The sequence below is a fragment of the Staurois parvus genome, unplaced genomic scaffold (genome assembly GCF_062004578.1).
Source record: "Staurois parvus isolate SC_StPar_1 unplaced genomic scaffold, SC_StPar_1.0 ptg000058l, whole genome shotgun sequence".
NCBI lineage: Eukaryota > Metazoa > Chordata > Amphibia > Anura > Ranidae > Staurois > Staurois parvus.
The window spans coordinates 572,581-588,288 of record NW_028317854.1 but is presented as its reverse complement, the minus strand read 5'-3'; the positions used below and the strand labels follow the sequence as shown (position 1 = coordinate 588,288).

The 15,708-nt window shown below is 43.2% G+C and overlaps 1 protein-coding gene across 2 annotated transcripts in view; it reads left to right on the top strand.

Annotated features, from left to right (window-relative positions):
• LOC149469840 (multidrug and toxin extrusion protein 2-like) overlaps nucleotides 1-15,708 on the top strand; it is a 124,166-nt gene that overhangs the window by 61,725 nt on the left and 46,733 nt on the right. For both annotated transcript variants that reach the window (XM_089668439.1, XM_089668438.1), the window contains exons 8-9: nucleotides 12,102-12,199; nucleotides 13,780-13,893. In XM_089668439.1, coding sequence (XP_089524565.1) covers nucleotides 12,102-12,199; nucleotides 13,780-13,893 — 212 coding nt within the window. The remainder of the gene's footprint in view (nucleotides 1-12,101; nucleotides 12,200-13,779; nucleotides 13,894-15,708) is intronic.

Below are 15,708 nucleotides of genomic sequence, written 5' to 3'. Positions count from 1 at the left end.
GAAGGGCAAAATTAGAACCAAAACATCTGATGAGCAGCTTGGGAACTAATTTAGAATTGCTACTGCATCCATATAACCCGATATTGATGTGCTAGTTTATGTTGCTCTCTTTTACATTTATTTAACATTACCCTCGTAGGAGCCACTGGATGATGCCTGTCCTCTGATGCTGCTTTGACCTTGCAAGCTCCTCAGTTCTTCTGACACTATGGTCAGACATAGTCCAACAATGTTCACCAAACTAGTTACCAATAATACCCAGCACAGTAAAAAGGGCAATGAACACAATATTTCAATAACCACAGTTGTACTGAATATCTCTAAGACAGCTCAAATTAACACTTAGGGATTTACAAACTATTTATAGCAATGTGCACAAATTGAGGGACTAAACAATAGTAACACAAAGTGAAGGTCAGTGTCAGCAGATTGTGCATAACCACTGTGCATCAATGATGCCTGTTGAGTGTGCAACACTGGTTGAAGGGGAGAGGCTTAAGAAAACCGATGGTTCCCTTGTAACTGCAGGTGCAATGCAATGGGAACACAGGAATGCTTTTTTGGTTGTTTGTGTAAAGAAAGGGAGCCCCTTTAAATAAGCAATAAGTCGTTTTGGACATGGAATAGAGTCAATACAAAGCTTGGGGATTGTATGTTCTGCTAGCACATTGGGTACTTTTCTTCTTCAAACATTTTATTATTTCTTTTCAGGCAGGGAAATACAGGTTTAGGACAATCCATATGTGTACATAGGTACAAATGAAAACAGGCAGAAATGTTGTCCAATTGAAGTGGGAGGTATACATATAAAAACGCGTTGCATGGAACCACAGAGAAACATAAAGAGATATAACGGTATACTGGCAGACAGAATCCGGGTATAGAACAGATAGGGGGCTTCGCTCCCCGTGATCATATAAGGGTTTCATATGAGGCAGTAAGGATGGGAAAGGGGCGATTAGGGTAGAGGGGGAAGTAAGAAATATTGAAGAAGGAATAGAAGAAGGGAGGAGAGAACATGTGACTTCTAGAGGGGAATAGAAAGACTCTAGACCATATCAATGTATACCATGGCATGTTGGATAGCCAAAGTAGTGGATTAGGAAATTTCAAGGAAGGAGTAATGAATCTTCAAAGTTTGGTGGGAGGAAATGTTCCACCCATGGGATCCAGATTGACAAAAACCTAGGGATGGTGTCTAGGATGCTGGCTTCCACTTTAGCTTGAATCATAGCCTATGAAACCTTATTCCTAGCTGCTACAATACACAAAGACGGAGATTTCCACGATTTGGCTATGATCTGTTTAGCTGCTGTGGTGACCTGCAAGAGAAGTTTAAATTGAGGCTTAGAAATGCTGGAAGGGCGCAGATTTAAGAGGGCTACAATTGGGTCCAGTGTTTTTGATTTCATAAAGAGCCTGGATAATATATGAGGTCCCCACCATTGCACAACCCCGGAAGCATGCAGAGGGATAGTTGGGGGTATATTTAGCAATCCTCACCGGAACCAGGTACCATCGGGTTAAGACTTTATAGTTTGTCTTCAGGGCTACTACGTTTTGTGAAGAGGACCTGGTAGCAGACCAGATGTGGTCCCAATCTGCAGGGTCCAATTGATGGCCCAGGTCTCCCATCTATTGACATAAGAGGGGCATAATGAGGACTCAGGAGTAGACAGAACGGCGTAGATATCAGAAATTAGGCCTCTCTATCACAAGATCGTTCAAAGGAGGACATCGAACAAGCCAAACGGGGTTGGACAGCATACGGTGAGTAAAAATATTGTATCTGGAGGTATCTAAAGATTTCTGAAGCTGGTAAAGGGTGCAACTCGCAAAGGGAAGGATTTGAAGCCTCTATTGGTCAAAAAGTGATAGAGGAGGTTGGCCGAGGACCAGTGTCAAAAGGATCGTGGGGAGGACCAGGCCAGGGGGAAGGCTGGGTTTCGAAGATAGGAAAGCAGGGGGTTATGCGGTGATTGAAGGGAGTAGTGGAATTTTAGCTTATCCCAAAGAGAGATATAGTGGGATGTTATGGGGTTACAGAGCTTACGGCAATCCGATGGCCACAGCCATAAAAGATTAGCAGTTGAGAGGGGGGTCACATTCGATCAATTCAAGGATGACCCATTGGGGAATTTCATGAGTCACATGATATTTAGGCATTTGTGCAAGATGCCCTGCTTGGTAATATTTAGTAACATCCGGGAGGCCAAGGCCACCTCTGAGCCTAGATTTGTGTATAGTATAATGTACAGGTACTGGAATGGGCAGAACCCTAAACCGGTAAATATTTTAGGAAGAATGGACATTTTCACAACAGTAATCCTGCCCATCCAGGCCAATGGCAAAGAAGACCATTTAGTCATGAGATTCATAAGGTGGGTCAACATAGGTGAGTAGTTAGCCACATAAAGGTCCAATAGGCTAGAAGTTTGTTTAATGTCTAGGAAGGGGATTGAGAGCTGTGACCAAGAAAAGGGCAGAACCTGTTGTAAGTGAGCCAGGTCCTGGGCAGGAAGGCATACATTGAGTGCTATCGATTTCTGGGGGTTGACGTGGATGCCAGAAATAGAGCTGATATCCTCAAGGAGCCGAAGGATTGCTCAAGGGGGAGGTGAGGAAGAGGAGCACATCATCCCTGAGCTAATCTAGATTAGCTCTTATCAGAAGGGCTAAAGGTTCTATGGCCAGGGTGAAGAGCAAGGGAGAAAGTGGGCAACCTTGGCGGGTGCCACGCAAGATTGGGAATGGTGCCGACTTTTGTCCCAAGTATCTGACTCTAGCCGAAGGTGCACGATATAGGGAGAAGATCCAGGACCAAAAAAATGGGGGCCAAAGCCCCAGCAACGTGGGATATAGTCAAGGTATGGCCACGAAACCGTATCAAAAGCCTTCCTGACTACTAGGGACAAGAAGCAGGTGAGGATGTTGCGGGACCGGGCTAGAAGGGTGAGAAGGACCGCCCGCTTAACATTATCTCTGGCTTGGAGGGTGGGTATGAAACCTACTTGGTCATTGTGAATGAGGGAGCCGATAAACGGGTTAAGACGGGTGGAGAGGATTTTCGCAAGGAGTTTAATATCTATATTGAGAAGGGAGATTGGTCTAAAGTTTGACCAAAGTGAGTCGTCCGAGTTGGGTTTCGGGATCATAGAGATATTAGCCGTCGCTGTGTCGGTGTTAAAAGACTGGCCCGTTAGGATAGCATTAAAGGCATTTGTTAAGACAGGAGAGAGAAGGTGACAAATATTTTGTAGTAAGAAATGGAGAAGCCATCAGGACCCGATCGCTTACGTAGCTTCAGGGCCTTGATGGCGCTCAGGGTTTCAGTTGAGGTGATTTGTTGTTCAAGAGCTTCCAGTTGGTGATCCGGCAGTTTCAGAAAAGAAAGGTGGGATAAGAGAGCTTAAGTGCAGGGCAGATCAAAGGAATCCATTAGGGAATACAGCTGTGACAGGTGCTTATGGAAGACTTCTAAGATACGTTCTGGGTTACTAGTGAAATTGCCTTGGGATATGTGCAATTGGATCGGATTAGTAGCTTGATCAAGTCTGCGAAGCGAAAGGGCTAGGAATGTATCAGGCTTGTTAGCTTTGGTATAATATTTATGTCAGGACCTACAAAGAGAAAGTTCAGCCTGGTCCATAAGAAAGATCTAGTTCTAACCGTGATTGCTCCAAAGCTTTCCGGGCGCTAGGTGACGGAGCGGACTGCAAGGCCTGGTGGGATTGGTTTTAAGCTTGTTCAAGATGGGAGCGTAGTTGATGTTTCTCTTTATTCAAGAAGGATGCTTTGCTGATACAGAACCCCCCCAGAACAGGCTTGTGTACCTTTCAAAGAAGGAGGAGGGAAATGTCCGGGGTAGAATTTAATGAAAGGTATTCTTTAAGAGCAATCTCTATGTCTAAACTGTGAGATGGATGGGACAGTAGATTATACAGTCATGGCCGAAATTGTTGGCACCCTTGATATTTCTCCAGGAAATCATGTATTTCTCACGAAACGTATTGCATTAACACATGTTTTGCTATACACATGTTTATTCCCTTTGTGTGTATTGGGACAAAACAAAAAAAGGGAGGAAAGAAAGCAAATTCGACATAATGTCACACAAACCTCCAAAAATGGGCTGGACAAAAGTATTGGCACCCTTTCACAACTGCGGATAAATAAGAATGTTACAAGCATGTGATGCTCCTGTAAACTCACCTGGGGCAAGTAACAGGTGTGGGCAATATAGAAATCACACCTGAAAGCAGATAAAAAGGAGAGACGTTCACTTAACCTTTGCATTGTGTGTCTGTCTGTGCCACACTAAGCATGGACAACAGAAAGAGGAGACGAGAACTGTCTGAGGACCTGAGAACCAAAATTGTGGCAAAATATCAACAATCTCAAGGTTACAAGTCCATCTCCAGAGAACTAGATTTGCCTTTGTCCACAGTGCGCAACATTATCAAGAAGTTTGCAACCCATGGCACTGTAGCTAATCTCCCTGGTCGTGGACGGATGAGGAAAATTGATGAAAGATTGCAACGCAGAATAGTCCGGATGGTGGATAAGCAGCCCCAAACATGTTCCAAAGACATTCAAGCTGTCCTGCAGGCTCAGGGAGCATCAGTGTCAGCGCGAACTATCCGTCGACATTTAAATGAAATGAAACGCTATGGCAGGAGACCCAGGAGGACCCCACTGCTGACACAGAGACATAAAAAAGCAAGACTACAGTTTGCCAAAATGTACTTGAGTAAGCCAAAAGCCTTCTGGGAAAACGTCTTGTGGACAGATGAGACCAAGATAGAGCTTTTCGGTAAAGCACATCATTCTACTGTTTACCGAAAACGGAATGAGGCCTACAAAGAACAAAACACAGTACCTACGGTAAAATATGGTGGAGGTTCAATGATGTTTTGGGGTTGTTTTGCTGCCTCTGGCACTGGGTGCCTTGACTGTGTGCAAGGCATCATGAAATCTGAGGATTACCAAAGGATTTTGGGTCGCACTGTAGGGCCCAGTGTCAGAAAGCTGGGTTTGCGTCCAAGATCCTGGGTCTTCCAGCAGGACAATGACCCCAAACATACGTCAAAAAGCACTCAGAAATGGATGGCAAAGAAGCGCTGGAGAGTTCTGAAGTGGCCAGCAATGAGCCCAGATCTAAATCCCATTGAACACCTGTGGAGAGATCTTAAAATTGCTGTTGGGAAAAGGTGTCCTTCCAATAAGAGAGACCTGGAGCTGTTTGCAAAGGAAGAGTGGTCCAAAATTCCGGGTGAGAGGTGTCAGAAGCTTATTGATGGTTATAGGAAGCGACTGATTTCAGTTATGTTTTCCAAAGGGTGTGCAACCAAATATTAAGTTAAGGGTGCCAATACTTTTGTCCAGCCCATTTTTGGGGTTTTGTGTGACATTATGTCATATTTGCTTTTCTGCCTCTGTTTTATATTTGTTCCAATACATACAAAGGGAATAAACATGTGTATAGCAAAACATGTGTTAATGCAATACCTTTTTTGTGTGAAATACTTGATTTTCAGGAAAAATATCAAGGGTGCCAACAATTTCGGCCATGACTGTAGTTGATGACCCAGGATCAGATGTCGAGGATGCTAAAGACGCGAGTGACGTGAGGACGTCGCTATGATCAGACCAAGGTATTGGGAGAATATATCAGAAACGAGAAGCTGAGAGGAGGAACTAAGTCAGGAAAATGTGGTGTATACATGAAAGTGTTTTGTGGGGATGGGAATAAAAAGGTATATTGACGTTTCACCGGGTTGAGTTCTCTCCACATATTGACCAGAGAGTAACGATGTAGTAGATTTTGAAAAGAGATTTTAGGGGCCAGCAGAAGGGGTGGTTGAGGTGACTTGTCTAGAAAGGGATACAGGGTACAATTAGAGTCTCTGCAGATAATAAGAGTACCATGTTTATGACAATCAGTTATGGTCAGAAGATAGGAGAGGAACGGTAGTGAGCCCTGGTTGGGAGCATAGTAGGTAACGATAGTAATTTCTGAATTCACGAGTAACCCCTGACAACAGGAGATAGAGGCCTTCGGGGTCTCTGATCTCAGAATGCAGTTTAAAGGAGGTTGTGCAATGGAAGGCTATAAGGACACCCCTGCATTTGGTAGTAGCGGAAGCAGTGAAGACTGGGGGATAGTGGGGGCCAAAAAATTTGGGGGTGGATGTGGAAAAGAAGTGTGTCTCTTGTAGGCAAATTACATGAGCCTTGTATGACTCAAATGATCGAAAAGCTTTGTTGCGCTTCTGTGGGATATTAAGGCCTGTACATTCAAGGTAAGGACGTTAAGGGAACCCATGGGGGGAAAGTGTGGTTTAGTGAAAAGTGGTGAGTCTTCATTTGGGTGAACAAAGAGTGGCTTCGAGAGGAAATGAAAGAGAGATAAAGCAGGACGAGGGAATCAAAGAAGAAGTCACACGAGGGAGCAAGAGGGGGGGAGAAAATGGTAAGTGACATGAAAGAAGAACGGTGAGGGGCAACTAGGGCCTAGAAGGTGGTCCCTGAGACCCCCGCATAGCGGAGAGACCCAGGGATCAAGAGTAGCTTAGGCAGTACAAAAACTTGGTACTGCATGGGATAGTAGTGGGTACGCAGTAACAAACATTGGGGGAAAGACAGCCCAAATGTAAACAAATATTAGTAGGTTCCCGCTAATATGGCAGGAAACTAAGCTCCCGGGATATCAAGGAAACTTTGGGACTCGGCAACACACGTTGTCAACGTAGCCCAACAGGGGTGTCAAAATGCTGCAAAAGGGTGGTGCAGTGTGTCCAGCCGGGACCAGGGATCTCAAGCAAATGCATAAATACATCTATAAACATTTAGTGTAATAGAAACAAGTCAAACAAAACTGAACTGCAGTGAACTAGAGGTTGGGGCGGACTCCCCAAAAAGAGCCGTGACGACCAATCTAAAGGGTGAAGAACAACCTCAGCCAATTGGAAAAAGGGGCTGAGGGAAGTCATCTGGTGGGTGGACACAGTGCGTTGAAGAGCAGTGGGGTAGATCTAAGTGCTCTTGCAGGCTTCAATCCATGGAGTCTTGGGGAGCTGGAGCAGGGGAGGAGAAGCGTCCTCTGTTCTGGGAGCTAAGCCGGCTCGTGGTGGAGTGGGAAGAATGGTGCTTTTGTGGAGAGCAGGACACTGACCATCGACAAGAGCCGTCTGGAAATGCCACAGGTGGATGAAGCTGGAGATTCTGCAGCGTGTCGAAAAGGTCTTCAGGGGTCTCGCAGGTGTAGTCTCGGGAATGGAAGAAGCAAACAGCAAATGGGAAACTCCATCTGTAGGCGATACCATGTTGATGGAGAGCCTGGAGGTGGGACTTCATGGCTCTGCGTTTAGTAATCGTTGTGGGGCATAAGTCCTGGAACAGCTGATGAGTATGGCCTTGGAATGTCAGGGAATCCGCAGAGCGGGCTGCCTGTAGGAGCTGTTCCTTAGTCCAAAAGAAGTGAAGTTTGGCAGGCCATCCGGGCAACGCAGGGCCAGTGCTCTATGGACTCTATTCTTCATCTCAGCACTCTATGGGTATTGTCAAGGCCAACTCTTGAAAAAGGGCTGTGACTGTGGATAGAACGTCTGTGATAGATTTTGGAAGGCCACGTATGCACAGATTTGAACGGCGGGCCTGGTTTTCAAAATCCGCAGACATGATTGCAGGGCTGCATTCTCATCGCGCAGGAGTTCAAGGTCGTTCGAGTGGGTTTGGAGCAAGGTATCAAGGTTGTCGACCCGGTGTTCAAGGTTAGAGGTACGTTGCTCCAATTCGCGGATTTCCTTAGACAGCTTGTCAGTAATGCAGTCGGAGGTTTGTGTCAGGGCTTTGTGCAGCATCCTTTCAAATCACTTGAGAAGGTCAGGAGAAGAAAGGTCAGAGATAGGAGAGTGTAGGGGGGTTCCCAGGTCAGAGTCAGACTCACCATCAGATGTGCAGAGTGGACTGGATTGTGCAGCCTGTAATGCAGCATAGGGCTGTGCCTGTGTCTGTACATGTGAAGCAGGGACAGCCACCATCTTGGAGGAGGCCCGTGCCAGAGCCTCCTTAATAGGTTTAATGTGTGGCTGGGTCTGGTGCTTGGCCGCTTCCTGGACAATTGTGACAGGTGTCGGGGGGTTGCCACAGAGACCAGAGCAGTCGCGGGACCAGGAGGCTGCTTTCCCCTCCATGCAGCGGAGCCTTAGGCGGACATTTCCGTTCCAACAGGCCCCATGCATGAGCACCGCTTCACATTGGGTACTTTTAATGGTGAAGAGTAATGAAGAGACAGAACTGAGTGAATGGCAAAGCAATGATTTCCCTGATTGATTTGGATAAGCCACTGTCTGCTAGAAGTGTCTTTATACAACTGGGTAAACAGAAAGGTGGGCAGCTGACCACTCACCAATCCTGGTGCAGATGTAATGTCCAGCACTTCCGGATGAGCTAAGCAGCTCTTTATAACAGTGCAGGAGGAGCAGTGGTAATACAGCAGGCCACTGACTGGTATGTGGAGAGTTGCTAGCTGGTTAATGGAGAGTGGCAACCAACTGACTGGTTAGTGGAGAGCCGCTGTGCACACTCAGTGTGACGATCTGTGGTGCAGCTGCATAGATGAACGAGCGGTGTGTCACTACCACTGGCTGGGTCACCAAGTCCCAATGCAGCTTGATGTAAAACAGCAGTCTCCAACCGTCCTTTTTTTAATGTCCCCAGGCTGAGAAAGCAAGCCCCGCCAGAAGCAGTCAAATATATAAGCTCTCCCATAATCCTTTGCTGGGTCAGCATTCTGGAATTTGTAGTTCTGAAGGGGCTCTAAAATACAGTAAGACTTGACTGCAAGACTACAGGTCCCAAGATCCTCTGCTCTGTCCAGGAAGAACAGCTCCTCTCCTGTACGGGCAGGAAGTGATGCAACAGTCTGGGCCCCCGGGCATTAGGATGGAACTTGGTAGTCTATGGTTCTCTTTGATTATGTACTCTTGTTTCCATATTGCAGTAGCCAGCACCTGGCTACATTTATAATAAAAAATATTACAAAAAAATGAAGTTTTATTACTCATATGGGTACATTATATAGATCAGTGATCATTAGCTTGTAATTTCTCAAATCAAGTCCAAAATTGTTCAATCACCACTATGATCCTAAAAGTGTCATATTTTAAATAAAAAAAAAAGTGCTCTTTGTGTTTCCACCACCAGTGATACAATGGCCACTCATGTATTCAAAGTATAGAGCCTATAATGTATTTACAGTGGCGGTGTGTTAGTACAGCGCCGCTGTGATTGGTGAGTTGTCACTGCTATGCAGAGTGCGTGCGGTATTTAGAGAGGCAATCTGACGTCTACATCTGTACCGCCCCTTGAAGATGTTGTGGTGACGAAACGCGTTGGGCGTGGCCTACTGGATGTTTGATGTCAAGACGTTCCCTGTTATTGTCAGCGGTAATCCGCGGTGAGCGGTGATCGTCCATTACTGTGCTGTGGTATTGCTGTTTAAGCTGGTGTCTGTCTGGACACCTCACTTGTGAGTGCTTTGGATTTTTTAATAAACGTATACTTGTTTTAAATGTGCTGCACCATCATTTCTTTTCCTTTATCCCTGAGTGTGGCTCCTACATTTATGGAGAGACGGTGGTATATGGAAAGGCTCACCCTGAGATTTTGGGCTGCAGAGCATTGCTCCTTGTATTGAGATATTGTCCATCATTGTGGAAGATTGGTGCTAATTGCCTGGATATGTGAATATCACTGAAAAGATCATATCTACAGTTTGGATATAGTTTATTCATCGCTCCCAGAGCAAAAACGCTAGTGCTGGTCTATAATTTGATCAGCATTTAGCTCTGGTGAGTTTATCCAATTTATTTGGTGGTGGATGAATCACGGTGTTATGAGTTTCACAGATGAAATTTTGAATTATTTATGGTGTTTGGACTTTCACAGATTTATTATGGACACTTTATTATGTGGAGATATTTAATTTTAAAGCATTCCTTTATATATATTTTTCACTTTTATGCCCAAAAAATTCTTTTGGGTTGGGAGTTGCTGCTATAGTGATTTATTTATTGACAGAAGGTAAAAGTGTGGCGCTTTTCTAATTTTGATTTAATGGCCACTTACCTTGGGAATATGACCTCAGTATTACCAGTCAGGTCATAAAAGTGCTTGCCCCCTTCAAGGGTTAAGTCTTCTGGTGTTCACAACAAGTCCTCTCTCTCAGTCACCACATATAAAGGAATTCCATCATTCGCATAAGGAAACATGCATATACAAGAAGACAAAACCTAGTGTTTTCCATTTAAATACTTTTTAATCCAATTAAGTTAAAAACACACTTACAAAAGGAAGCGCTATGACCAGTGCTTGTATAAAGAGCATGAGATATAGAGCCAGCATCTAGCTAGGAGCTAAAGTGGATGCAGGATGATGCCATGCATTTGGCTCCGCCCCCTAGGGGGATGCTAAGAAGTAGCAGTAAAGAGAAAGATGTAAATCCACAGACACTATTGAGAGCACATTTATGTTTTTTGTTATGCAGAAATATTGTGTTTATTAAAAGTTTTGAATGTTGCATATGGTATAATCACATGTATTAAGAATTGGGACAGCACTGTCATTTTTTGGTTTTTGCAGTTTAAAGGGTCAGGGTACTTTTTGTGTGCAGCAGCAGTCCAACTGATATTGTTTACACATAGCACAGGTTTTCTCATTATATATTTCTTTTATGACCTGACTGGTAATACAGGGGTCATATTCTTAAGGTGGGTGGCCATTGTTTCACTGGTGGTGGAAACAAGAAGAGCACTTTTTACGACATGACATTTTTGGAATCATGGTGGTGTTTGAACAATTTTGGACTTTATTATATATTTACAGCAGGTTTTCAGTAATTATATTGGACTTATTTAATAATAGTTTTTAGGTTGTGCTGCACTATATTGATTCTAGAGTTTGTTAAAAGTGTGGTGAAGTCACTTTTTCATTGTAAAGCTGGAAATCGGTTTTATTTTCGCACATTGGTTGTTTGATTGGATAAAAGAAAAATAAGCGAGCACTACCTCCAAAGAAAACAGCTGCCAGCACACTAAAAAGGCAACCAAATAAAACCTTCCAAAGAGTATTTCAATATAAAGGTGCAGCGCTAAGACATAATGTGCAAAATAATGCGTATTGAATCACATAAACCACATAAAGTGCAAAATTAAGTGCATAAAATGAGATGTCACCAAATGGTGAGCATGGTGAATAAATGTTCCAAATAAAACAGCCCACAAGAGATCTAGTATGATCACAATACTCGTGCTTGGAAATCTGGTCCGGGGTGGCAGATGATAAATCCAATTTAAATAAATTGCACACTCACCAGAAGTGCGTAAATACACGTATTTGAGATATAGCCTGTCTCGTCAGGTATCAATCAGGTCAACTGCTCCCAGGTCAGGTCAGGTTCCTACACCTTCTGATCACATCTGAAAGGGTGCTCAGGGGTCCTTGAAGTGTATCACCATCTGGGGTCACCTTTAAAGCAGGGTCTGCGTATGACGGCACTCACAAGGAGAGCCAAGTAAGGGACACCCCATAGCATGATACTGTATAGAGAACTTTATTCCATCAAGGGTAGGTGTAAAATAATAATAACAAAGTAACAAAATAAGAAAGAACACTGACCATATGTTAATCAGGATGGCCACCAGCGGTGGCTAGATGTCCAGTGGCTGTAGCCCCCCTTTTTAGGTTGTACTGCACTATATTGATTCTAGAGTTTGCTAAAAGTGTGGTGAAGTCACTTTTTCATTGTAAAGCTGGCAATGTTTTATTTTTGCACATTGATTGTTTTGTGTGGTATTTAGCTTTGGTTGCGCTGATTGACATTTGTTATATTGTTAACTTGTGATCTGCCTGACATTTTCTGCTCATCAGCTCTCCTTATTGTTAGTGTATTTTATGTGTGTTCCAAGACAATTCCAATCTTTCAATGTGACCCAGGAAAGTCAAAAGGTTGGATACCTGTGATCTAAAATATGCATCTGGAAAAACTATGTATATATCACCATGGCAATTATTTAATTGTATATCTCATTTTTTTCCAGAGGTTCAGCTTTGGCGAACACAATCTCTCAGTTGGCGATGTCACTTACAATTTTTATATACATAGTTGGTAAAAAAATACATGTGGAAACATGGGGAGGTATGTTACATAATTGTATAGTGAAGCCTCATTCACATGGGTGTACTGTTCCATGCACTCGTGCAAAGAGCCATCTTTTCCCACACAGGAGGCAGATATGTACCATGCAGCCCCATGCAACCTGTTCAAATCAATGACAGGCAAACAACTGCATGGACCTGGTTTTTATTTTCATGGTATTGAAAGGGCCTTATGCCACAAAGGTAACAGTGGATCTGAGACTCTTGCTATTAAAAAAATAGGTTTCATTGATTCTTGAATCTCCAAGCAGGAGGCTTGGCATGGGGCCAGGGCAGCCTTCAAATGTGGCAGTCTGCTCAGCAGCTGAAGAGTTTGGGTGGAAGATGATGTGAGAGGTTGGAGAGCAGGAGCCTGGGAGGGGGGCCCCCGATGGGAAGGGGCTCACCTACAGACAGTGGAGCTGGACAGGAGGAAAGCTCAGGACCTCACTGGCCCCCAGAGAAAGGACCTTATGTACAGCAGGGAAGGAGCAGCCCAACAGAAGGCCTGAGAGAAGCCACCGACCCATCAGCTCACAGGCAGAGGACTGAGTAGATCTACACCCCCTGGGCCAGAAAGGGGAAGGAGCACTCTAGTGGGAAACGTTATACCTGGGTCTTACATTTAAAGTGACAGGCACTAGATCCCCTGCCCAAAGATTCACCCAGTACAGCTGAATGAGGAGAGGATTTATCTAGGGTCTGGGTTGGTACACTAGGAAAAGCTGGCTTGCTCTCCAGAAGATAATTTTTTGCTGTTAGAGACTTGTACATAGTTCCAGGAAGACTGTCCTCATTTGCTGTTCCCTTTGAGTATCCCATACATCCCTTACCCCATCCAAGTTCAATTCCCCTAATAAAATCCAAAAAACAAGCTCAAGGACTGGTTACTGGCTCCTGGATGCAAGACTGTGTGGAAAATGCATGTTGCCTGGCTGTGAAGGACTATAGATGGACCTAAAACGCAGCAACTCCTAAGGGGGTAGTGCTACAATTGTCTATCTTGGGAACGACTACGAGGAACATGGCTATGTTCCTACATACACTGGGACCATGGAGAACATAGTCACCCTCTAGCAGGATGTCGAATCATGTCAGCAGATCACAGCAAAAAAATTATGTTTTTTGGAAACTTGAAGGAGGCATAATTGAATAGAATATATATATATATATATATATATTTTTTTTTTTTTTTTTTTTTTTTTTTTAAAAAAACATAGTTTTTATAAAAAACTGTTTAGTGTCACTTCAAGATTACACATTTGAAAAACAAAGGTTTAAGACACAATGGGGGAGATTTCCTAAAGCTGGTTCACTCAGAGTCTCGTGCACCTGTGCATGGTAACCAATCAGCTTCTAACTTCAGCTTGTTCAATTAAGCCTTAGCAATAAAACCTGTAATTTGATTGGCTTCCATGCAGCAGTGCATGAGATTCCGAGTGAACCAGCTTTATAAATAAACCCCTATGAGACTAATGCATAATGCTGCAATGCTGTTATTCTGTTAATTTTCTATCAACTGTTATGCTTATTTAGATATACATGTTCATCCTACTGTTTTGGAAAATCTTCTCTTCTCAGGATGGTCCAAAGACTGTCTTCAGGAGTGCGATATAATCTTAAACCTTGCTATCGCCAGTATGCTGATGTTTTGCGTTGAATGGTGGAGCTTTGAAATTGGTAGTTTTTTAGCAGGTTGGTTTCTACATTGTATGGCTACTTTCACTCAGCTCTGTTTGCTGTATTTCCAGGGTCTTGCCACTCTTAGGTTCAGTTTGCTGATTCTTGATGCAGCATTCCCTTTATAGATTCCTGTAGCCTGTCCACCTGCAGAGACTTGGTCATCAGGGTGCACCCTGATTAGTTCAGCTTCCTAGTTAGGGCAACTAGTGAAACTGAGAGCAGTTTGTTAGGTAATGACTGCGGTTCGTTTTTACATCTCAGATTGCCATTAATTGCTAAACTTGCTTTCCCTTAAGCCTAGTACAAATTATTAGAAAATTGGATTAAAAAATCCATTTTCGAAATAATCATTCAATTTTCTGTTCGTAAGAATACTACTTTCTGTAGCCGATGTCAGCTGTTTAGATTAAAGTTTCTGAAGGGGCATGTAGGAAAGTTTTTCTTGTTCGTTACCAGAACAAATGATTTTCATTTAATTAGCGCAGTATTCATCCTTTACAAAAAAAAAAAAACCTAATGAACAAGACCACGTATGATCGTAAACAAAGTATGACCTGGATGAAAATGGCAACAAAAATAATCTTCGCAAACACAAAAGAATTTTCATATACAGGATAATAAAAGATTTTTTTTTTAAGGAGATATAAATATAAACTGAAATATCTGTACTAGTAATAAGTGAATAGCAGTATACAGTTTACCAGCATAAAGATTATCTTTTGGACTACAAATAAAGGGTTCTGATTAATAGTTACTATTTTTATTGTTACTTTGATTCATTTCTTTAATTATTTTAAATGGGACGAACATTTGTAAAAAATCGAATGATTGTTAGTCCGATTTTCTAACAATGTGCACTAGGCTTTACTTTGTTAGTATTCTGATTGTCCTGACTGTTTCTGCATGGGATTGCAGGCCACATGTCCACCCCCAAAACAAGAAAATTGGCCACAGCACTTTATTGATTTGTAACATGAATTGAAATACACATTTGCATGAATTGTCAATAAGCATTGAAATATAACATAACCAGATGCTTAGTCATTAGGACTCAAGCACAAATACAAATTAATTAACAACATATAGCGCCTACGACAGAGGAGGGGGGGGATGTTCGCTGTCCTGTGAGCTCACCAAATCTAAGAGACCACCTCATGGTCAGGGTGTCTTTTATACTGTGCTCCTCTAATCCAGAAAAATCTGCAAAGAACATGCAATTCCCTGCACCAATTAACATTTACCTGGAAAGGTAAGATAAAATTAAAGGGGCAATAGCCCCGACCTTCAGTTAACCTAGCCGGTGCATTTAAAAGGGGGGAAAGGGCAGTGGCCGAAACCCATTACAGTGGGCCCATAATCTGTGCCCCTCTTTAGGCCATTCTCTGTCTATGTGTTTGTCCCTTGCTCTGGTATAGGTGATCGGCTCCAATTGACAGCACTTTCCATCTGTGCTTCTGTCCAGGGGCATACATAGTTCTTTATTCCTGGGGGTGAGGGGTTCAGCTGTCTCATATTATCATATAGTTTATTTAGCTGACATCCCAAGGTTTGATTCTGTATATTAGGCATATCCCTCTTGAACGAATTCTTTACTTGGAGTCATGCTAAGGTTTTTTTCCCTAACATTTTAAAGTTGAAACAACCATAGTGAAAATATGGAACTACGGGGACATTGCTGGAATTGCAAAACATGTATGGCACCTCCAGGCATGCTGAAAAGGCCAAAATGATGTTGTGTGAAAAAGCTTGTGAGCTGCTATGCAATTGTATCTAATTAAACGCAGCTAGCACCAAACACAATCCCATGAATTTATGTGCTAAAATAAA